The 17,227-nt window shown below is 46.4% G+C and overlaps 1 protein-coding gene across 1 annotated transcript; it reads left to right on the forward strand.

The window, feature by feature from the left end:
- The first annotated feature begins 1,093 nt into the window (after positions 1 to 1,093).
- TTC12 (tetratricopeptide repeat domain 12) lies at positions 1,094 to 16,083 on the forward strand. Its single transcript, XM_058819188.1, has 20 exons — positions 1,094 to 1,157; positions 1,692 to 1,901; positions 2,694 to 2,771; positions 3,401 to 3,522; positions 4,541 to 4,600; positions 4,948 to 5,019; positions 5,469 to 5,529; positions 6,334 to 6,522; positions 7,140 to 7,206; positions 7,708 to 7,796; positions 8,724 to 8,889; positions 10,007 to 10,099; positions 10,268 to 10,331; positions 11,127 to 11,261; positions 11,883 to 11,981; positions 12,498 to 12,566; positions 13,238 to 13,339; positions 13,699 to 13,798; positions 14,991 to 15,216; positions 16,008 to 16,083. Exons 1-20 carry the CDS (start codon positions 1,094 to 1,096, stop codon positions 16,081 to 16,083), a joined length of 2,142 nt encoding a protein of 713 aa, XP_058675171.1.
- The last annotated feature ends 1,144 nt before the right edge of the window (positions 16,084 to 17,227 follow it).

Below are 17,227 nucleotides of genomic sequence, written 5' to 3' on the forward strand. Positions count from 1 at the left end.
GCTGTTCCTACAGCCAGGGGGTGGAAGGGATGGGGGTCTCTGGCTGCCTGCGGAGCTCAGCACCTCTCTGGCACTCAGGATTCCGTCTCCGGCTTCTGAGGATGGATGGGGGAACGGGGCAGTGGATGCGGCTGGGCTGGCGGCTCCCGGAGCCGCAGCAGCCTTAGGTTGAGCTGTCCCTGTCCCTGTGCGGAATGTGCCATCCCGGGATTGCTGTGTACCGGGAATGGCCATCCCGGGATGAGCGGGTGCAGGGAATGGCCATCTCGGGATAAACCTGTGTCGGGAACGTACCGGGAATGACCATCCCGGGCAGGTTTTACCGGGAATGGCCATCCCGGGCATCGCAGCTCCGCGGTGCTCGGGCTCCCTGCCGTGGCCGATTCCTTCCATCGCCGCCACCTCGCAGAGAGCCGGGAAGCCTTTCAGGGACATCGCAACAGGGAAATAACCCGAGTCTGGCATAAAAATCGGGACGAGCTTCAGGCTGGGCATGGGCAGGAATTCCTCCATGGAAAGGTTGAACCATGGGCAGGGGCTGCCCGGGGGGGGTGTGAGGTGCCCGGGATGGCCCGGACGGGGCACCAGAGCTCTGGGCTGGGCACAAGGCGGGCACGGGGCCCGGGGAGCGCTCGGTGCTGCCGGAGCCCCTTCCCAGCCGGGATGACCCCGGGATGCGGCCGGGACCCGCCGCTTTCCCGCCAAATCACCGCCTCATTTACATAACCACGCCCGTTAATTTGAATAACGCCGGCGTTCTTATTTGCATAACCCCGCCCCTCGTTTGCATCGCCACGCCCACCCGCAGGCGCCGCGTCCGGCGCGTTCCCCTGGCAACGGCGCCGCGGGTTCGAGCCCGGCCCCGGCGGCTCCCGCTGCCCCTCGGTGTCCTCCGGTGTCCTGTTTGTGTCCCCTCTGTGTCCCTTCTGTGTCCCCTCGGTGTCTCCTCGGTGTCTTCTCTGTGTCCCATCTGTGTCTCATTGTGTCCTCTCTGTGTCCCCTCGGTCACCCCTCTTGTCCCGTCTGTGTCCCTTCTGCGTCCCCTCTCTGTCCCCTCTCTGTCCCCTCTCTGTCCCCCCGGTGTCCCCCGGCCATGCTGCGTGACAAGGACACCGAGGCGGATTTCCAGCGCTTCCTGCGCCGCGTGGACGATGTCAGTGAGTGACCGGAGGGGCGCGGGGACAGCGCGGGGACATCGCGGGGACAGCGCGGGGACAGCCAGGGAAGGGGAGGAGCGGGGCCAAGGAAGGCAGAACATCGGTGGGAAAGGGGCAAATCCCGCTGTGCCCCGGTCGGTTCGGTTTGTTCGGTGTTTGCCGGAGGCTCGGAGCGGCTCCCGCCTTTATTCGGGATGCTGAGAGCCGCTGGCTTCTGTGGATTTCATTAATGTTTGCAGAAACTGCAGGTGGATCCTGAAAGTGACACAAAATCCGCCCGGGGAAAGTTTTTGTTTATTCAGAGTGCCCAAGGCCACGCTGGAGCGTCCCGGTCTATGGGAGAGGTCCCTGCCCATGGGACTGGGTGGGTTTTGGGGTCTTTTCCACCCCAAACCACTCAGGGATTCTTTGGGTTTATGGTAAAAGCCGTCCTGCTCAGCACTGCCTTCAAAGCCACCTGAACTCCTGGTCCTTCCACGTTTGAAGTCCTGTGTGTATCTATATTTTATTTGGGGTTTTTCTGTGATTTTTTAGCCAATTTGCTGCAAGGGCTGAAGTCCCCGGACTCGGCAGAGCAGGAAAAAGCCATCGCTGAGACAGAGAAAAGGCTCCGAGAGCAAGGGGCCGGCAGGGAGGAGGAGGAGGAGGAGGAGGAGGAGGAGTGCAGGACCACGGTGAACAGAACGCTCATCAACCCTTCTGTAAGGGCTTTTCCCTCTGAAATTAAAGCTGGGCTCAGTCCAGGTTGAACACACAGATGGGAACTTCCCAGAAATGCCAGAATTTATCGAATCTTTACCATTTTTTGATTAAATATCAAATTGGTGCTCCTGCTGTGTGTCAGGCTGGGGATTTCAGGTGCACACAGACATTCCTGATGCTGCTGTGGCTCTGTGCAGCCCAGCCAAGTGTCCCTGTGCTGCTGCGGCTTTTCCCAAACCATATCTGGCTTTTCCCAAACAATTTCTGGCTTTCCCAAGCCATTTGTGGCTTTTCCCAAACCATTTAATTCCTGTTTCTGTTCTTCCAGGGCACGCCGAGGGTGCAGGCAGCAGATGCAGGTAGGACACTGCTCCTCTCTAAATAAAACCAAGCTGTAAAACCAGTTTTAGCAGGGATGGAGCTCATGCAAGAGCTGATTCCAGCCCTTTTCCTGCATCTGTAGCCAAAATTCAGTCAGCTCCAGGGGCACACTCAAGGTCTCAGCACCGTGGCTGTGTTTTACACAGGTGGGAGCCTTGTTCTCTTCTGGCTCCTCATCTCTTTACACTTTTTATTGTGAATTTTGAAGCAAACCTGTTTGTTTGGCCTGGAGAGGAGCAAGGCAGGTGCTCAGCTCCTCAGGGCTGGCATCATCCTCGTCTGTGACAGCTCGTCAGCCACTTCCACTTTAACTGCTGGAACGGCCCCTTGGTGTTGGCTTTTATTAAGAAATTACTCACAAGCACCCTGGGAATTATTGTTTTTACGCTGTTTTAATGAAGCTTGCGCTTTTTTTTCCCCCTCTAAAATGTCACCAACCCTGCTGTTTGGAAGATGGCTTCCTGGCAGCTTTGGAGAAGGATGCCAAGGAACGAGCCCAGAGGAGGAGGAGGAATGAGAAGCTGGCAAACGGTGACTGCTGAGAGCAGCCCCAGAAATGCCTGCCAGGGGCTGGGGGAGGCACGGCTGGGCTTGTCTGAGCCCTGGGACAGGCTCAGGGCTCCTCAGAGCTGCTGCTCCTGGTGCTCTGCACGCTATCAGGTGGTGGAGGTGGTTTGGGATGGAGGGAGGGGAGGGGAGCGCTCAGTTCTCCCTCTGGAAGGGGAATGGTTGTAGGGGAATAATGGAAAGAATGGAAATAATCATGGAAATAATGGAAATAATGGAAATAATGGAAATAATGGAAATAATGGCTGGGCTGGAACCCCGGGGCACGATCTCCTGGTGATGGTGCTGGTTAGAGATGGAGGGAGGGGAACGCTCAGGTTTCCTCTGGAAGGGGAATGGTTGCAGGGAAATAATGGAAATATTGGAAATACTGGAAATACTGGAAATAATGGAAATAATGGAAATAATGGAAATAATGGAAATAATGGAAATAATGGAAATATTGGAAATACTGGAAATAATGGCTGGGCTGGAACCCTGGGGCTGTCCCAGCAGGAGAGCCTGGCTCTGCCTGCTCAGTCCCACTGGGGGATGAAATAAATGAGATATTGGTGGACATTGTTGCTGTTCTCAATGCACTGTGCTGCTCTCAGCCCTGAAGGAGCAGGGCAACGAAGCCTTCAGGGCAGGAGACTTTGCCCTGGCCATCCAGAGGTACTCAGAGGGGCTGGAGAAGCTGAGGGACAAGCAGGAGCTCTACACTAACAGGGCCCAGGTCAGTGCCAGGGCAGGAGCCACTTGTGGCTGGGTTTTGTGGGGCTGTGCCAGGGTAAAAACCCAAAACATGGTTCTGTTACACCCCTTGGAGGTAGTGAACCCCTGCTCCTGCACAGCAGGTGGGGAAGATCATCTCAATTCCCAGTTTGATTCAAATACTCTGAATTTTTATTATTATAAAAAAATAAAATAAAATAAATATTATTTATATTCTATATAATAGCTGTATATATTACCATTATACTATATATAATATATAATATATAATATATAATATATAATATATAATGTAATATAATATATAATGTAATATAATATATAATATATAATGTAATATAATATAATGTATAATATATGTTATATACTATATACTATATACTATATACTATATACTATATATTATATATTTATATATTATATATTATATATTATATATTACATATTACATATTATATATTATATATTATATATTATATATTATATATTATATATTATATATTATATATTACATATTACATATTATATATTATATATTATATATTATATATTATATATTACATATTATATATTATACATTATATATTATTATATATTGCATATTATGTATTATATATTATATGTAATATATTAGCTATTACATATTATATATAGTATATATTGTATTATATTATATTATATTATATTATATTATATTATATTATATTATATACAATAGTGCTTTTCCAGGAATCCCTTCTATAACTGCAGAGTGAAATATTTGCCTTGCAGTCTCTGTTTGCCTTGCACACTCTGTGTGTTTGTGTGTAATTTAGAATTCCATTCAATTGATTCTAAATTAGAATATCCAGGGAGATAGCAGACAAGTTAAGAATGGAAATTACCCTGCAAATCAATGGCCAGGCCAATTAGCAGCCTCGTTTTATTCTTTTTAATCAGCCAGTGTTTGTGCAACAGCGAGCAGAAATTGTTTGAAGGATTCCAGTTCTTCTGCCTGGACTTTTTTTTATTTCTTTCAGGCCTACCTGAAGCTCCATGAGTATGAGAAAGCCATCAGTGACTGTGAGTGGGCATTAAAGGTAATTCCACAATTGCCAAGTGGAAAAGACCCCTAAAATCAGCATTATTTACAGAAATCCATATTTTTTACTCAAATGAACAGGAAAATATTCACAGTTTGGAAACCCTGCTTTCCACCCTCACCTCAAGTCTGTATTTTTGGGTCCCTGGGGGCATTAATTCAGCATTAAAACATTAGCCACCACTAATAAATGGTACAAACACCCTAATCTTTGCTTTGGGCAGCTCTACTAATAATCATAATCTTAATAATTAATAAATAATAATTAATCAGAATGCTGGAATAAAATACTGAAAGTCTGAAATGTTCAAAAGACAACTCGTAATGATTTCTGGTTTACTCCAGTGCAATAAGAACTGCCTTAAAGCCTATTTCCTCATGGGGAAGGCTCACCTGGCCCTGCAGCACTTCTCTGAGGTAAGCTGGGGGAATTTTGGGGTCATGGTTTGCTCTGATTTGGGGGAAAGGGAGAGGGAAAGTTTCATGCCTCAGTTTCTGTTTTCTACTGGAACTCTGATTTTTTGCTCCTTGGGATTTACTGGAAAATTCCCTCTGAGTTTGCAACAGCAGGCAGATGTAGGGACTGAGAATATCTGACTTTTTTGAGTTTTGACGTCTGTGTCCCCATAAATTTTATTTTCCACATTTATTAAGGACTGTGGCCCTTTGGGATGTGACTGGGATGAAATCATTGATATCACTGATTCCTTTGGGATGTGACTGGGATGAAATCATTGATATCACTGATTCCTTTGGGATGTGACTGGGATGAAATCATTGATATCACTGATTCCTTTGGGATGTGACTGGGAAATCATTCATTCCTGTTTCCAGCTGGAACTGAGAACACTTTTTTCTCCCTGCAGTGCAGGCAGTGCTATGAGAAGATGCTGCAGATTGATCCCCAGAAGGAAAACCTCTTTAAAGGTGAGAAATATTCATTTCACCATTGTTTTCTGCTGAAGAGGGAGCAGGATTTCCCTGCACACTTGGTTTCCCTGTGACCTCCTGCCACTGTGATATTTTATGAAAAATCCCTTGGCCAGGATTTCTTCTCCTGGGAAGCTTCAGCTTCTCCCTGTTTTGCTCCTCTGAAATGGGATTTGGAGAATTGTTTACAAAACATTTGAATTGTTTTTAATTAATGACAAATCCCAGCCCAGGTGTGTCAGACTCTCTGGTCAGTCATGGGTTTTTATTATAATTCCTGCCTGGCTTTCTGATGTCTCCTTTCTTTTTCTTTAGTGTAGTTTTAGTATATCATTGCAATGTAATGTAATATAATATAATATAATATAATATAATATAATATAATATAATATAATATAATATAACATAACATAACATAACATAACATAATATAATGTAATGTAATGTAACGTAATGTAATGTAATATAAGGTAATGTAATGTAATGTAATATAATATAACATTATATCATATTATGTATTATATAATATATAATTATATATACTACATATATTTATATATAAATATATAATATAATATAACATTATATTACATTACATTAAAATGTAATGTATTTATATTGTATTATATTGTATTGTATTATATTATATTATATTATATTATATTATATTATATTATATTATATATTTCTATATAGAAATACGTATTGTATGTAATGATATAATATTTAATTTATCATACGATAGAATGTAATAGAATATAATATTATGGAATGTGATATGATATGGTATGACGCTGGCAGAGTGCGTGGAGGAGGCCAGGCTGGAGGAGCAGAGGCTGAGGGAGGAGCAGAGGGCACAGAGGGAGCTCCAGGCTGGCAGTGTGGCTGCTCTGTCCATCCAGGAGCTGCTGCAGAGCATCACCAGCCCTGGCCACGACCTGCCCTACTACACAGGGGCCATCAGCCTGCTGGCAGGAGCTGTCACCGCCCGTGAGTTTGCTGAAAAATGTTCATTTTGTTAATCGTTAATTCTGGGAGGTGTAACCCAGGCCGAGGAGAGCAGGGCAGCACGTTTTAAAGGATCCCAGTAACTGTTCCTGCATTTCAAACACAAAACTGGCACAGTGGGTATTTCAGTGTGGCCAGTAGGTGTTCACAGCATTTTTTAGCATCAGACTGATGCTGTAGCTGAGCTGATGAGAGTCCTTGGGGACTGGGGTCTCATTTGTGTATAAATATTTGTAATTCATAAACATTTGTAATATTTTTCATTTGTAATATTTGTAATTTGTAGATATTTGTAATTCTCTGTTAAAGCCCATTGAGTTACAAAGCCAATTTTGTTTCAGCCTCCCAATATAATATAATATAATATAATATAATATAATAATTCTTTCACTTGACCCCAACAGCACCAGGCATGAACCAGAGCAATTTCCAGCTTCAGAACCACTCCTCCTTCACTCCCTGCTGAATTTTCCCCCATTCCCCAGGATGTTTTTCCCCAGAGCTGCTGCTGCTGCAGTGACCTTTTCTTTTAGCACTGCCCAGGAAGAGCAGGAGCCTGCCTGGCTGTGGCCCAGCTGAGCTTGTGTGTGCTCTTGCAGGCTCTGGGCAGACGTTCTTCAGGACAAACAATGGCTTCAGTATCCTGAGCAGCGAGGCTGTCAGAGGGTGAGAGCTCTCCCAGGGCTGCTCCAGCCCGGGGAAATGCAATATTGTTTTCAAGAGACAGAATCAGCCCTTGGGATGCAGATGGACTGATCAGAGGAGGGTGGAATGCCAGATTTCAGTGGGTGAATGGAGGCACTTGTGCCTGACCGTGGCACAGACAGGGCTGCCTCAGATGCAGGAGGAGAATCCCTGGCTTGCTGTTTGTGTCTGTTTGTCTGGGCAGTTATCCTATCCCTGGTGCTGAGAGCAGCTCTGTAGGAAAATCTGAGTGGGAAAGAGCAGCTGAAGGCTCTGGCTGCAGCCTCTGGAGCTGGGCCTGGGCACCAGGATCCCCTGGCCCTTTTTAGGTTCCATATTTTGGGTGTTTTAGTCCATCCGTATTTTGGGTGGTGGCTGCAGACAGACCTGAGGGGTGCAGCACATCCAAATTCCCATTCCCTGGATATTCCACATGGTTTGAGCCACCCTTTGCTCTGTTCAAAGCTGACTTTTCTCATCCAGGGCCTTCTGTGCAGAGAGCAAAAGCCCTGCTGAGGAGGAGCTCTGCGTTTCCCTTCTGCTCCTGTGGCAAGCTGCCTGTGCTGGCAATGGTAAAGCCCTGGCATCCCCCGATCCCTGTTAATTAATGAGAGATTCATTTGGCATTTCTGGGCTGGGGCTGGGCATGGCCACCCCTCTCCCACAGCACCTGCATCCATCCAGGAGCGGTTGGAACCCAAATTTTGCAGGTCAGAGGAGGTGTTGGGTGCGGGATGGAATTTCCACTATGAACATTTCCAATCCACACAAGGGGTGGGAAGTAAATCCCCTGTGATTTTTGCTGCTCCTGAGATATAATACCCCTTGCACAATTTTCTCTGTTTTAAGCAGTTACACCTGCAAAAAGCAGAGTTTTACAGGAGAGAAAGCTGAATTTATTTAGAATTATCAATCAATAGAGCTTGGGCAGGTACCTGCCTCTGTTTTTAGGGTGAGAAATGGGCTGGGGTGGGTGGTAAAGTGTGACTGTGGTCACAGGGGGCTTAGGATGAGGGAAGGACGTAGATCTGACTCCATGTTTCAGAAGGCTTGATTTATTATTTAATGATATATATTACATTAAAACTATACTAAAAGAATAGAAGAAAAGGTTCTCAGAAGCTTAGCTAAGCTAAGAATAGAAAAGAAAGAATGATAACAGAAGGCAGCTGTCTCGGAGACAGCTGGGCCTTGATTGGCCATTAATTATAAACATCTGAGATAGGCTAATCAAAAATCTACCTGTTGCATTCCACAGCAGCAGACAATCATTGCTTACATTTTGTCCCTGAGGCCTCTCAGCTTCTCAGGAAGAAAAAATCCTAAGGGAAGGATTTTACATGAAAAGACGTCTGCAACAGTAAAGGGGAAATGCAGAATATTGTGTTGACTTGGGGGGTTCAGCTGTTTAAATAAAATATTCATGCTGAAAAAAAAAAAAATAAATGAAATGAGGAAGCCAATGAGTGACATTGAAGAGATTTTCTGTTCCTTTCCAGAGGAGAACCAGCGTGTGCTGCTGGCCCAGGCCGAGGTGGGTGCCCAGCTGCCAGAGCTGCTCTCCCGTGGCACTGCCCAGATCCAGAGGGAGACCCTGGCCCTGATCTCCCTCTGCTCTGAGCACGAGGGCGGCCGCAGGCTGCTGGGCAGGCAGGACCTGAGCAGGTGAGACAGCAGGGAAAGGTCCCGGCAGGGCTCAGGGGAAGGGGGACTCGGGGTGCCCTCAGCGCTCTGCAGCCCCTCAAAGCTGGGCTCTGTCTGCAGGCACTGACAGAGCCAGAGCACACAGCCTCGAGCTGTGCCAAGGGAAATACAGGCTGGATAGCAAGGAAAAGGTTTTTACAGAAAGGTGATAAATTCTGGAATGTTCTGCCCAGGGAGGTGGTGGAGTCACCATCCCTGGGTGTGTTTAACAAAGCCTGGATGTGGCACTGGGTGCCAGGGTTTAGCTGAGGTGCTAGGCATGGGTTGGACTTGATGGTCTTGGAGGTCTCTTCCAACCTGGTCATTTTGTGAATTCTCTGAATTCTGTGACTTCTGTGAATTTCAGGGAATCTGGGGAATGCCCAGGAACTGGGAGTGGTGGAGTCACCATCCCCGATGTGTTTAACAAAGCCTGGATGTGGCTCTGGGTGCCAGAGTTGAGTTGAAGTTTTGTTGGGGCTGGGTTGGACTTGATGCTCTTTGAGGTCTCTCCCAACCAGGTCATTCTGTGAATTCTGGTCATTCTGTGAATTCCTGAGGGGACGCAGTGGCACTGAGGCTTCTGCCCTTTGAGGCCAGGAATGGCAGAAGCGGGAGTTGGATGTGTGGAGTGGAGCTGCAGGAAGTTCTGATGGCTGAAATAAAGGATTTTAAATGAATTCCTGTAATTTGGAGTCCCCTCCTCCAAACCCCTGTGGCACTCAGGCAGAGCTCACCCTGTGCCTGTAAAATCTCCTGGGTTGCAGCTGAGAATCTCTCCTCATTTAATAATTGGGGTTATTTAGTGTTGCCGTGGCTCAGTGGGTGGGGAGGAAACCCCATTGCCTTTGTCCCTTGTCCTGCTGCTTCCTCCCCCTGGGAAATGTCCATTTACTGCTTTGGACTAATAATGGATGGTTATTCTCCATTTTCCTGGGGAGGAAGGTGAAAGGAATGAGCCACATCTCAGAGGGTGCTCAAAGAACGCAGATTTAACTGTGGCTCCAAATACCAACAACCTAAAAAACAGAATTTTGATCTTTAATGATTAAACCAAGGCTGACACCAATTTTTGGTTATTTTTTTATACTAACACCAGATGGCTGCAGATTTTGATGGCATTTGTCAAGTGCACTGATGCAAGGGCTGAGAGTGCCATGAACATCCTGTCTGACTTAAGTGGGGAGGAAAGGTAATTTATTTCAATTCCTCATTCATTTCTCTGAAGCTGTGCTGTGAGCTGTGTGAAATGAGCCAGGGACAGCCTGTTGGCCACCTCTGCTGTGAGGTTTCCATTGCTCTTCTCTTGCTTTTAGCTGTGATTTGTGACTAAAACTTTGGGTTTTTTATCCCCCAACAGGTTCCAAGCCCAGTGTCGGGCCACGTTCTCCACGGCTGTTTCACCTTTATTCACACAGCTGCTGGTAGGGAAGATCTGGTTTTGGATTTCCAGTTTATTTTCGTGTATCCTGGGCAAAGGGAATTTTCCAGAAAATATGACTGTGACACCTTGGGCAGCTGGGGTTTATCAGGGAGCACCTGGAGTGCCAGGGGGGTGGCACACCCAGATGTGATGTTTGGGGCTGATTCTGCCTTGAAGATAAAGTGAAAATGAGGAGAATCTGCAAACTTTGGGAAGCTGGGGTTTACCAGAGAGCGCCTGGAGTGCCTCAGGGGTGGCACACACACACCCAGTGCTCTTTGCTGGTGGTTTGTGTTTATTTTGCCTTGAAGACAAAGTGAAAATGAGGGAAATCTGCAAACTTTGGGCACCTGGGGTTGAGCAGAGAACTCCTGGAGTGCCATTCCCCATGACCAGAGAGGTGGCACACACACAGTGCTTTTTGGGGCTCATTCTGCCTTGAAGATAAAGTGAAAATGAGGGAGATCCCCAAACTTTGGCCAGCTGGGGTGGACCAGAAAGCTCCTGGAGTGCCACGGGGGTGGCACACCCAGATGTGCTGTCTGCTGGTTTGTTGACTGATTTGTTGTTGTTGTTGATTTTCCTGTAATCGCTGTGATTCCTGAATTGCTGTGTTCACAGGTGTGTGCCAGGCAGGTGTGTGCCAGGCAGGTGTGTGCCAGGCAGGTGCCCTGGGCAGCCCTGGAGTGCCAGGGGGGTGGCGCACACACCCAGATGTGCTGTTTGCTGGTTTGTGCTGATTTCCCTTGCCTTGCTGTGTTCACAGGTGTGTGCCAGGCAGGTGAGTGCCAGGCAGGTGAGTGCCAGGCAGGTGCCCTGGGCAGCCCTGGCCCGTGCCCTGGCCGCGCTGGGCAGGCTCTGTGCAGATGTTGGGCTGCGGGCACAGCTGGCTCAGAGCAGGGAGTGCTGGCAGGCCGGCCTGGAGCTGCTGGTAAGGGAAGTTCCCAGCCCTCCCCTGTCTGTCTGTCTGTCTGTCTGTCTGTCTGCTCCCCTCCCAGCCCTCTAAATGGGATTTGGGGGGGTCTCAGAGCTGCCCCCCTCAGCTGTGCCCCTTCACATGGTCCCGTCCTGCTGGGAGCTTTGTCTACAGCCTCAGGTCAGATGAAGGATTTACTTGTGGCCCTGTGCTCTCCAACACAGAGAGTTTCAAATTCTAAATTAAAATTCTTCAGCACAGAGAGTTTGAAATTCTAGTTTAAAGTTCTACAGCACAGAGAGTTTCAAATTCTTCAGCACACAAAGCTTAAACCTCTAGTTTAAAATTCTTCAGCACACAAAGTTTGGAATTCTAGTTTAAAATTCTTCAGCATAGAAAGTTTAAAATTCTACTTTAAAATTCTTGTTTAAAATTCTTCAGCATAGAAAGTTTCAAATTCTTCAGCACAGAAGGTTTAAAATTCTAGTTTTAAATTCTTCAGCACTGAAAGTTTAAAGTTCTTCTGCACAGAAAGTTTCAAATTCTTGTTTAAAATTCTTCAGGACAGAAAGTTTAAAATTCTAGTTTAAAATTGTTCAGCTCAGACAGTTTACTGATTTTGCTGCTCTGTGCCAGGCTGGGTGCCCCGATGCCAGCCCTGGGTACCAGCACTGCGTGTTTGCACTGCTGGGGCTGATGATGAACCTGCTGCTGGAATCCAATGGCACCATCCAGGTAAGCAACACCTGGGAATTAAAAACAAATAAAGAAATTACAGTGTTGCAGGTTGTTTTTAAGGGTGGGTGATAATTTAAGTAGGCTGAGAAGTGAAAAAGGGATTTTCTCTTCTGCCACCACCTCCAATATATAAACAGCCATGAGGAAAAAACAGTCTGAAGTGCACAGATTATCTTTCCATGCGTTTTCCCTGTGTATTTTTCCCTGAGTTTTCCCTGTGTTGTTTCCCCATTTTCCCCTGAGTTTTCCCCATTTTTCCCCTGATTTTCCCCTGAGTTTTCTCCATTTCCTCCTGATTTTCCCCTGAGTTTCCCCTGAGTTTTCCCCATTTTTCCCCTGATTTTCCCCTGAGTTTTCCCCATTTCCTCCTGATTTTCCCCTGTGTTTCCCCTGAGTTTTCCCCATTTCTCCCCTGATTTTCCCCTGAGTTTTCCCCATTTTCCCCCTGATTTTCCCCTGTGTTTCCCCTGAGTTTTCCCCATTTTCCCCCTGATTTTCCCCTGTGTTTCCCAGGACTTTGCTGTGCCCATCAGTGGCAGGTGCCTGGCTCTGCTCAGCCACCAGGACGGAAGGATTGTCACAGTAAGTCACCCACAAAAGCTGGGTTTGGGGCTCTCCTGAGCTCCTCAGAGCCAACTTCTGCCCTGTGCAGGAGGCTTTGAATCCTAAAACACTCCCAATAGCAATGAAGAAATAATAGACCACTTATATATTCATTTTTATATGGTTTGATGCAAGAGGTTTTCAAGGCTCCCTTGAAATTTGCTTAATAGAAGTTCTTAGAAAGCACTTCAGTGTGGAACCGTTAAAAGTGAGTGGAGAAGCAAAGCAGGCAGAGCAGTTGGGGTGTTCAGAGTTCCCTTTGCAGCTCTGGTGTGGGAATTGCAGCTGGGATGGGGTGAGAGCAGCTCCTGCAGCAGGGGCAGATGGGGGCCCTCAGTCCCTTCTGAGCTGTTTTACCTCTCTCCGTGCCTCTGCTCTCTGCCAGGAGTTTGTATTTTTATTTTCTATTGAATGAGCACTCAGTTTGGGTTCCGCTCTGCCTGTGCTGAAGCTCTGCTGTGCTCAGTGTCTAAAAAAGCCACATCCTAAAGCTGTTCTTTGTTAGATCCCACAACCCTGGGATTTCCTTAATTCCTGTGAATTTCTCCTTCCAGCACTTTAATTATTTCAGTTTACCATGCAGGAACAAACCAATTAAGCTGCCTGGAGCAGTAACAGTTTGGTTTTGCTTCTCTTTCCCCGTGGTTCAGAGAGCCACAGGAGTGCTGAGCCGTGTCCTGCCTGCGTCTCCCTCAGCGGTGCAGGAGGTGGTGAGAGCAGGAGTGGTGAAGAAAATGCTCAAATTCTTGAAAGTAAATCCAACTTCCTTTATTCCTGCCTGCAGTGTCCCCTGAGCAAATCTACCTCCCCCTGGCCTTATCCTCCTTTTTCTGGAGGCTGTGTCTGCATCCTTGGCCATTGTCACAGTGCTCCCAGGCTTCATTTTCATTTTTTTAAAATTCTTAATTCTAATTCTTCTTTGATGTTTTTGTTTAATTTTTACTTTAATTTTTTCTTTAATTGTTCTTAATTTTTTTTTAGTTCTTAATTCTAATTATTCTTTAATTTTTTTCTTTAATTTTTTTCATTTATTTTTTCCTTTCTCCTTAAATTTTTAAAAATTCTTAATTCTAATTCTTCTTTAATTTTCTCACTGCGTTTGCCCCCTCAGGCTGGGGGACAGCTCACATCCAGCTATGCCATAAAGACCCTTTCTGTCTGCACCAAGAGCAGCAGGAGAGCTCAGGAAGAGCTGCTGAAGGGGGATAAAAGTAAGTGAAACTTGTGATTTCCTATTAATATAACCCCCGATTATCCCATCAAAATAACCCCTGATTTCCAGGGCTTGGGGCTGTTTCTCCCTCTCGTGGCTGGGTCTATCCAGCCCATGTTCAGTGATCCTGAATCTCAGGATTCTGGTTGAGATGTTGCTGCTGCTCTCAGGTGTCGGAGCCAAAACTCTGCCATCCTTAGGGGCAGTTCCTAGGTGAGCTGTGGTAGCTCTGGATGCACAGGAAGCTTTTTGTATGTTCCCTTTTCCAGCTGCTCTCTCCACAACAGCATCTCAGCTTTACGGAGTTAATAATAAAGTACTGGAATGCTCTTCCCAGGGAGGTGGTGGAATCACCATCTCTGGATGTGTTTAACAAACACTGGACACGGCACTTGGTGCTGTAGTTGAGGTGCTAGGGCATGGCTTGGACTTGATGATCTTAGAGGTCTCTTCCAACCTCATTATTCTGTGATTCTGTGATTCTGTGATGTGGCACCTTCAGCTCTCTGTGAGAGAGATCTCTGGAAAGTGGAGATGAGGCAGCTCCTGGCTGATGAAATTGCCAGGAAATGCCCTCATTCCCCAGCTTTTCCAGGCAAACAGCACCAGAGTCAGTCCCTGCAGCCAGCAGGGAACAACTGGAGAACTCTGGTTGTGTCTAACCCAGATTTCCCCTCCTGCAGGGTTCCAGGTGCAGCTTTGCCTGTGTCTGACTGAGATTTCCCCCTTTCAGGGTTCCAGGTGCAGCTGGGGCTGTGTCTGACCCAGATTTCCCCCTTTCAGGGTTCCAGGTGCAGCTCTGGCTGTGTCTGACCCAGATTTCTCCCCTTTCAGGGTTCCAGGTGCAGCTGGGGCTGTGTCTAACCCAGATTTCTCCCCTTTCAGGGTTCCAGGTGCAGCTGGGGCTGTGTCTAACCCAGATTTCTCCCCTTTCAGGGTTCCAGGTGCTGCTGGGGCTGTGTCTGACTGAGATTTCTCCCCTTTCAGGGTTCCAGGTGCAGCTGGGGCTGTGTCTGACTGAGATTTCCCCCTTTCAGGGTTCCAGGTGCTGCTGGGGCTGTGTCTGACTGAGATTTCTCCCCTTTCAGGGTTCCAGGTGCAGCTGGGGCTGTGTCTAACCCAGATTTCTCCCCTTTCAGGGTTCCAGGTGCAGCTGGGGCTGTGTCTAACCCAGATTTCTCCCCTTTCAGGGTTCCAGGTGCTGCTGGGGCTGCTGCACTCCGCGGATGAGCTGACTGTGGGCAATGCAGCTTTCTGCCTCAGCCAGTGCCTGCTGCTGCCCGGGGCTGCCTCGTCCCTGCTGGGCTCTGGGGTGGTGCAGCTGCTGCTCAGGCACGCTGGGGGTGACGCTGCCAGGAGCTCCGTGCAGCAGAACTCGGCCATCGCCCTGGGCAGGCTCTGCGTGGCTGAGCCGAGGTAAGCCCCAGAACCCCCTTGTTTTATTTCCCTTTTCTGTTATTCCGTTGTTATTATTCTGTTACGTTTTTCATTTCCCTATTCTGTTATCCCTGAGAAAGCAACCAGGGTAAGCCAAATCAAGAGTTGTTGGGTTATTTTTTATAATGACTGCATTCTATTTCCTTCCTCCAGCCAGAATCCCTCCCGGTGGTCTGTCCCCAAATCCCTTTAGGGCTCCTGACGTGCCAGTTCTGTCCCCACATCTCTCAGGGAATTCATTGACCTGTGCTGGAAGAAATGCTGCTCATTTGGGATCTATAGAGCTGTTACAAGTCTGCAGATCCCAAATGAGCAGCAGAGAAAATATCAGCACTAAGATTTGTCTGAAACAGCAGAGATAGAAGGGAAACTCTTTCTTTTCTTAGTTTTGTTAATCTGAAATTAACCTGTTTGAAGAATGTCATTTATGTGCCATTCTGAGGGCAATAATAACCTAGAAACTTTATTAAGAGTATCTGCATTAATTCGGATGTTAATGTGTTAACATTAAATTAATAATGTGTTATTATTATTATTACTATTATTATTACTATTACTATTATTAAGAAACTCTGTCTTATATTGAATAAATTATATAAATACATAAAATATATAAATTATATTTTATATAATATATAAAATGTTGACTATTTTATATTGAACATATTGAACTATTTCTAGCATTAAGCACCCCTGCAAGCTTGGGCAGAGCAGTGAGAGTTTCAAACTTTGATTTTTAGTCAGCAGCTGTCCCCCTGTTGTGTCTGCAGGCACATGCACCAGCTGAGGAAGCTCAATGGCCTGGCCATCCTGAACTCCTCCATGAAATACGTGCAGAGCAGCTGAGCTCCTCAGAGCCCTCCCCAGTGCCCTCCATTCACTGCTCCTGAGTTTTCTTTGCTTTAATAAAATTAATTCAAAGCACATCAGCTTTTCAGCGGCTTTTTGGAGTGGTGGTGTTAATTTATTATCTCAGCTACCAACCAAAATATCCCCTTGCATTAGGCTGCCTTTGCTTTAATAATTGGCATAAATTTAATAAATGGCCATTAACACAGCGTAGCTTTTTTTGTTTGTTTGTTTTGAACACAGAAAACAGAAGAATTTATGACATTTCTGTGCAGAATAAGCACAGGCCAGCCCAGTTTGAGTATAAAATGGCTCTTTGGGTCCTCTCCTTGGCACCTGGGGGTGTCAGTTGTGGGGGGAACTTTGTCCCCCCAAATTATCCAGCAGCTTTTTCCAGAGAGAGAGAGAGAGCAGCTGGATCAGCTTCCCCTTGTGAGAAACACTGGGCTGGCACTGGGGTCAGGGAGCTCCTGCTGGACCCCTGGCACAGCCTGGACAGTGGGGAAAATATTGTTCAATAATGAGAATATTGTTAAATAATGGTAAATGTTGTTGAATAATGGAGAATATTGCAAAATAATGAGAATATTGTTCAATAATGGAGAATAGTGCTGAATAATTGGGAATATTGTTCAATAATGAAGAATATTGTTAAATAATGGGGAATATTGCTGAGTAATGGAGAATATTGTTGAATAATGGAGAATGTTGTTAAATAATGGGAAATATTGTTGAATAATAGAGAATATTGTTGACTAATGGAGAATGTTGTTGAATAATGGTGAATACTGTTGAATAATGGAGAATATTGGTGACTAATGGAGAATGTTGTTAAATAATGGAGAATATTGTTAAATAAGGGGAATATTGTTGAATAGTGGAGAGTGTTGTTGAAGGATGGGGAGTACTGTTGTTCCCAGCTGTCATTAGGGCCCTTATCTGCCCCTGCTCAGGTGTTCGGTGCCCTCACACAGGCAGGGCAGTGTCAGGATCCTCTCTCAGCCTGGCTGCAGGTTTGTGTGCCCGGCACTGATTCCTGCTGGGGGCTGCTTGCTGCCTGCAGGGAGTGTTTACAGTTATGTGGGGGCTTTATGGCTAAAAAAAAAAGGGATATAACTGTGATTGTGCCCAGGAAGCCTCT

Source organism: Ammospiza caudacuta, chromosome 23, assembly GCF_027887145.1.
Source record: "Ammospiza caudacuta isolate bAmmCau1 chromosome 23, bAmmCau1.pri, whole genome shotgun sequence".
Lineage (NCBI taxonomy): Eukaryota > Metazoa > Chordata > Aves > Passeriformes > Passerellidae > Ammospiza > Ammospiza caudacuta.

What these genes read in the sequence shown, in the direction of transcription:
- TTC12 (XM_058819188.1), top strand. Translation starts at nt 1,094, where the DNA reads ATGCTGCGTGACAAGGACACCGAGGCGGATTTCCAGCGCTTCCTGCGC. An exon ending in GCGCCGCGTGGACGATGTCA is followed by an intron (nt 1,158 to 1,691) that starts GTGAGTGACCGG and finishes GTGATTTTTTAG; the next exon opens with CCAATTTGCTGCAAGGGCTG. An exon ending in CCCTGCAGCACTTCTCTGAG is followed by an intron (nt 5,020 to 5,468) that starts GTAAGCTGGGGG and finishes TTCTCCCTGCAG; the next exon opens with TGCAGGCAGTGCTATGAGAA.